General features: G+C 44.9%; 1 protein-coding gene across 1 annotated transcript in view; it reads left to right on the forward strand.

Moving 5' to 3' along the window:
* The first annotated feature begins 1,443 nt into the window (after positions 1-1,443).
* Positions 1,444-6,867, forward strand: part of LOC111530235 (putative killer cell immunoglobulin-like receptor-like protein KIR3DX1) — a 21,093-nt gene continuing 15,669 nt past the window's right edge. Inside the window, exons 1-4 of the mRNA XM_031934893.1 lie at positions 1,444-1,611; positions 5,058-5,127; positions 5,353-5,388; positions 6,186-6,464. Of these exons, the coding sequence (XP_031790753.1) occupies positions 1,483-1,611; positions 5,058-5,127; positions 5,353-5,388; positions 6,186-6,464 (514 nt within the window). The 5' untranslated portion in view covers positions 1,444-1,482. The remainder of the gene's footprint in view (positions 1,612-5,057; positions 5,128-5,352; positions 5,389-6,185; positions 6,465-6,867) is intronic.

Below are 6,867 nucleotides of genomic sequence, written 5' to 3' on the forward strand. Positions count from 1 at the left end.
GTTACATATGTATACATGTGCCATGTTGGTGTGCTGCACCCATCAACTCGTCAGCACCCATCAATTCATCATTTATATCAGGTATAACTCCCCAATGCAATCCCTCCCCCCTCCCCCCTCCCCATGATAGGCCCCAGTGTGTGATGTTCCCCTTCCCGAGTCCAAGTGAGCTCATTGTTCAGTTCCCACCTATGAGTGAGAACATGTGGTGTTTGGTTTTCTCTTCTTGTGATAGTTTGCTAAGAATGATGGTTTCCAGCTGCATCCATGTCCCTACAAAGGACGCAAACTCATCCTTTTTTATGGCTGCATAGTATTCCATGGTGTATATGTGCCACATTTTCTTAATCCAGTCTGTCACTGATGGACATTTGGGTTGATTCCAAGTCTTTGCTATTGTGAATAGTGCTGCAATAAACATACGTGTGCATGTGTCTTTGTAGTAGCATAATTTATAATCCTTTGGGTATATACCCAGTAATGGGATGGCTGGGTCATATGGTACATCTAGTTCTAGATCCTTGAGGAATCGCCATACTGTTTTCCATAATGGTTGAACTAGTTTACAATCCCACCAACAGTGTCAAAGTGTTCCTATTTCTCCACATCCTCTCCAACACCTGTTGTTTCCTGACTTTTTAATGATTGCCATTCTAACTGGTGTGAGATGGTATCTCATTGTGGTTTTGATTTGCATTTGTCTGATGGCCAGTGATGATGAGCATTTTTTCATGTGTCTGCTAGCCAAAGCTCCAAAATGCAGCCAGGAGGAAGGCTCCAGAGAGAACAATGCACCATTCAGCGTGGTAGAGCCTTAGAAACAAATGTGAGAATCCCAAGGGGCCTATGCTATCTGATTTGTTTTCTGGTCATTTCTTTCTTTCTTTTTTTTTTATTGATATGTTTGACATACATCAAGAAATTTATTTATTCATTTTACATGTTATTCTCAGGTTGAATTTATACTTTTATAATCTTAAATATACATAAGCTTTTTGATTAGTAAATTCAGGTAGAAGAAGTTGTATGTCTGCATTACATTTAATGTTGATAACTTTTTTTTTTTATTATACTTTACATTCTAGGGTACATGTGCATAACGTGCAGGTTTGTTACATATGTATACTTGTGCCATGTTATGGATTACAGACTTAAATGTTAGACCTAATACCATAAAAACCCTATAAGAAAATCTAGGTAGTACCATTCAGGACATAGGCATGGGCAAGGACTTCATGTCTAAAACACCAAAAGCAACGGCAACAAAAGCCAACATTGACAAATGGGATCTAATTAAACTAAAGAGCTTCTGCACTTCTGGTCATTTCTAAAGCAAGAAATCGATGCTTGAGTACAGGGACCCCGTCTGGGTATTTCTGTAGAGGACCATGAAACTGTGATACTTTTTCTCTCTACCAATACTGACTTCCCTTGACTAGACCTCCTTCTTTTCTCACTTGTAGGCACGAGGCTACATCCCACATGGCAACTGTGGGTCCACACCTTTGCACACCTGCGTGCTGTGTTCCAGGTCATGTCACACAGTCTTCTTTATTTCTCATTGCCACATGTACTCCATGTACATGTAGTTTATTATTGTCCCCAGATCATGTGAGTCCTTCTAGAAACAATTTAAACTCAATATTTAATGTATTATTGTAGTGAAGAGTTGCCAATTCATGCATTGAATTCAGTAATCAAAATATGCCCCATGTCAAATTCCCAAATTAACACCTATAATTATAGTTCTCAACACTGCATTAAAAACTACACAATTACATCCTTTAATATAAAGATTAAACTTTCCTAGTTACTGAGTGTTTTGAAATTTATATACATTTTACCTTAAACTTTCCTAGTTACTGAGTGTTTTGAAATTTATATACATTTTACCCTCATCTTCAAGTGCCAAGCTTTTTTTTTTTTTTTTTCTTTTTTGAGATGGAGTTTCGCTCTTGTTGCACAGGCTGGAGTGCAATGGCTCCATCTCAGCTTGAATTTGGGTTCAAGTGATTTTCCTGCCTCAGCCTCCTGAGTAGCTGGGATTACAGGCATGTGCCACCAAGCCCGGCTAATTTTGTATTTTTTTTTTTTAGTAGAGACGGAGTTTCTCCATGTTGGTCAGGCTGGTCTCGAACTCCTGACCTCAGGTGATCCACCCGCCTCGGCCTCGCAAAGTGCTGGGATTACAGGCATGAGCCACTGTGTCCGGCTGTGCCAAGCTTTTAAAGTTATCAGAGAAGTTCAAATTTTTCTTCTTCAAGGCCATGGCCCCTTTTGCTATTAATTACACTGTGTCTTTTCCTCACCAGCACAGTGTACATTTACTTTCTTTGAAATTAAATTTACGGGCCGGGCACAGTGGCTCATGCCTGTAATGCTGGCACTTTGGGAGGCTGAGGTGGGTGGATCACCTGAGGTCAGTCTAACCAACATGGTGAAATCCTGTCACTACTAGAAATTAAAAAAAAAAAAAAAAAAAAACTAGCCAGGCATGGTGGCGGGCGCCTGTAGTCCCAGCTACTCGGGAGGCTGAGGCAGGAGAATTGCTTGAACTCAGGAGGTGGAGGTTGCAGTGAGCCACTGCACTCCAGCCTGGGTGACAGAGTGAGACTTGATCTCAACCAATCAATCAATCACAACATTGATTTAATATCTCTTTGTATAAAATAATTACTTAAATATTAACATCAAATTTATGCTCTTTCCCCTGGGTAGTAGGAAAAATAACAGAGTCTGACAATACTTGCTGAGGGTAAATGGGGCCATCACTCTGGAAAGAATGTGTTTTCATCTAGCTTATTTCCATCCTGACAGGGCCCATACCCGGAAATTCCACTCCGGGGTATGTACTCTTGCCTAACTCAATCCAGGATACTAACACAACCCAGTGTTACAAGTAATTACAAGTAATGGGATGTCAGAGATGCCACTGGTTCTTCCCTGCAAGAGTTAATTATTTATCTAATAATTAAATTTTTTTTTTAACACATGCAACGACGTTCAGGGCAGCGTTGCTCTTGGAAGCAAAATGACTAATGAAAACATACATCAGGCCGGGCGCGGTGGCTCAAGCCTGTAATCCCAGCACTTCGGGAGGCTGAGACGGGCGGATCACAAGGTCAGGAGATCGAGACCATCCTGGCTAACCCGGTGAAACCCCGTCTCTACTAAAAATACAAAAAACTAGCCGGGCGAGGTGGCGGGCCCCTGTAGTCCCAGCTACTCCGGAGGCTGAGGCAGGAGGATGGCGTAAACCCGGGAGGCGGAGCTTGCAGTGAGCTGAGATCCGGCCACTGCACTCCAGCCTGGGTGATAGCGAGACTCTGTCTCAAAAAAAAAAAAAAAAAAAAAAAAAGAAAACATACATCAATAAGGCAAAAAGGATTAATACACTGAGGAAAAAGCAGTCAGTATACTCCAATTACATCTGTCAGTAAATAAACAAGAGCCATGTAAAATACTGCGGGCCTAGCAATAGAATTTTGAAAACAAAAAGACAAAAGCAAATGTTCCCTTAGCTCTACATTTAAAACTTTATATATCTGTATTTATAATATATATATTTGTCGCTATATGTTATATTGAGAAATAAAGCAAAGAATAGATGAACCTGAGTTACAGAATTTTTGTTATTAAGTCAGGTGGGAAGTCCAGGGACAGGTGAGAGACAGGTCATACCTTGTGAATTTCCTGGTGTCGTTTTCCGTGGTGATTTTTTTTTTCTGGGGGTCAGAGTCTCGCTCTGTTGCCCAGGCTGGAGTGCAATGGCACGATCTTGGCTCACTGCAACCTCTGCTTCCTGGGTTCAAGCAATTTTCCTGCCTCAGCCTCCCGAGTAGCTGGGATTACAGGCGGCTGCCACCACGCCTGAGTAATTTTTGTATTTTTAATAGAGACGGGGTTTTACCATGTTGGCCAGGCTGGTCTCTTGGCCAGGCTGGCCTCCAACTCCTGACCTCGTGATCCGCCCGCCTAGGCCTCCCAAAGTGCTAGGATTACAGGCGTGAGCCACTGCACCTGGCATTCCGTGGTGATTTTACAGGGTCTTTTCTTGATAAAATCTTGTTAATTTTTTTTATAATATACATCGGCTTGTGGAAAGAATGTTGAGCATTACATACACATAGATATTATTTGTATTTTATATATGTATGTGTATATAAATATACTCTTGGACTTGTCAGAATACAAAGACAGACATCTGAGCCTATGAGTCAAAGAAGGATTTCAAGGTTGGGTGTGGTGGCTCATGCCTCTAATCCCAGCACTTTGGGAGGCTGAGGAGGGCGAATCACGAGGTTAGGAGTTTGAGACGACCCTGGCCGACATGGTGAAACCCCGTCTCTACTAAAGATACAAAAAATTACCTGGATGTGGTAGTGCACTCCTGTAATCCCAGCTACTCAGGAGGCGGGGGCAGGAGAATTGCTTGAACCTGGGAGGCGGAGGTTGCTGAGATCGCGCCATTGCACTCCAGCCTGGGCGACAGGGTGAGACTCCGTCTAAAAAAAAAAAAAAGAAAGATTTTAGATAAAACTCTAAAACCTAGAGCATGCTGAATTTTGTTAATAATGCAGAATCAATGTTTTTGTTGTGGTAAACTTCTTGAAGCTTGACAGGAAAATTTCAGAAATTGAAAATAGTTCCCAATTTGCAATTAATTTTCAGTTTTGAAAAATAACAGCATAAAGCATTTCCTTTTTTGTTCTACAACCATTTTACAACATTATCCATGCACGCTTGTTAATTTGACATGGGAATATTGCATAATATAAATGGAATCACACATAGTTCTCAAAAAAAAAAGGCAGTAAGATATTAGAATAGGTAGGAACATAGACATTTGGGTATTCAGGACTGATCAATGATGGGGTTCAGGTCTGGCCTTTGCTGGGGGCTGTGTTGAACAAAAAGTATTGTTTGAACGTTTTTCATAGCATGCACTCTATTTAGGGCAAGAGCGGGTCATCTTCCTGTGTGGTGGAAAACCTTCAAACTCTGCAAACCATGAAACTGGGCCATGGTAACCATACCCTGTTTGTTTTCCAATTTAGCTCGACCCCCGTGTCCTGCCCAACAGACGTGGCGCCATGGCCCCCAAACTCATCACCCTCCTGTGTCTGGGTAAGTCCTGGAAGAGAAAGGAGGGCAGAGGTAGGAAGAAATGATGCTCTCTGGAAGACCTCTCCTCCCCACTACCCAGGCTGTGGGTGAGAGCCTGTGGGGAGCCAGGTTCATCCACTGAGTCCAGGTTGAGCTGACATGGCCAATGTCCAACACGAGGCCTGGTTACAGTGAGGGCAGAATTCACAGGGGGACAGGTCATCTCTGATGTGGTTTTCCTTCCAGGAATCTGGCTGCCTACCAGGATCTGCACACACGCGAGTGAGTCCTACCCCAGTCCGAGGATACCGTGTTGCCCAAACACGAAGGGTTCTCCCAGGCAGGGAGGGCGAACATGGAATTGGGCAGAGGCAGATGATGTGGGGAGGGCTTTGCAGAGAGCCCTGGGAACACAGGAAGAGGGGACTCTGGAAACCCCAGGCTCCATTTTGTTCTACAGACCCTTTGTAGACACCCCCTTGGGCTCAGCCAGTCTCCCGAAGGAGCCTGCGATGTTCAAAATCTGGGGTGCCTGGGGATGGATTAGAGCATCATCTGTCGGGAGGCGAGGACCCAGTGCTGGGCTCCACGGAACTGTCTGAGCATAGGAAGGAACTCAGATTCTCCATCCACCCATGAGCTAAAAGGCTCTCCTGCTGCTGGAGCCTGAGAAGGAACTGGTCAGCAGGCAAGAGCACTCATGGGTGCAGTGGCAGGTACCTGTGTAGTGAATTGTTTAAATGAGTTCATGTGTGGTTCTTTTTTTTTGTATTGCCGGAATCTGGTAGATTTCCTCCTTCTCTCCTGTTGCGTAGATTGCTGTTGTTGTAAAAAATTAGGAATAACTTGGCTCAATATTGTATCATCATGCCAACTAGAATTGCTGTTCTGGGGAGACCTTCCATGTCCACGCTGGGATGGGCTGTGTCCCTGGCTCACTACCAGGTATCCCAGGGCATCAGGCGACCCCACCCGTTACAGGGCAAACCAGAACAATGTGAAGAAAGCAACGCCCCCAAGGACAGTGGGAGACGGGGGCCTCCACATTTCTCCCTAGGCTGTGCCTCCTTCTCTTCCAGGTGGTTACGACAAGTTCTCCCTGTCAGCCTGGCCGAGCTCCGTGGTTCCCCTAGGAGGACGTGTGACTCTGTCATGTCATTCCCATCTTCAGTTTGTCATATTCACAATATTCAAAAGATCTGGGACCCGGGACCATGAGCTGCACACCGGCCTTTCCAACAACGTCACCATCGGCCCTGTGACCCCAGGACATGCAGGGACCTACAGATGTTCTGGATCTTACAACCACACCACAATATGGTCAGCTCACAGCAAATCCCTGAAGATTGTGGTCACAGGTAGGAGAAGTCCAGCCCGCCCCATGTCCACCAGATGGCCCTTCCCAGAGTCCACACCCAGTGAAGCCAGAGTCATTGTGGGATTGCTAGTCATGCACTAACTATGGACACAGAAGCCGTGCTGAGAATTTAAAGAGAGGGCATTTCCTGTGAGGAATCAGGTACCCAGGTGGAGGAGGAGGAGGGAGGAAGCCGAGGCTGAGCAGTGGGAGAATCTGCCTGGGGAGTAGCAGACACAGGATGCTGGTATCAACTCCAGCAGGGTGGGTCCAGGGGGGAGCCATGTTGCCTGACCCCAGAACCAGTGTTTCCCTCAGGGAAGTCATTACCCTGTCTTGAAGGAGCCAGAGCCTTGAGGAAGTGACACTTCCCTTGGGAGATGAGTCCAGTGACTCAGTGGGAC

The sequence above is a fragment of the Piliocolobus tephrosceles genome, chromosome 21, assembly GCF_002776525.5.
Source record: "Piliocolobus tephrosceles isolate RC106 chromosome 21, ASM277652v3, whole genome shotgun sequence".
NCBI classification, from domain to species: Eukaryota; Metazoa; Chordata; class Mammalia; order Primates; family Cercopithecidae; genus Piliocolobus; species Piliocolobus tephrosceles.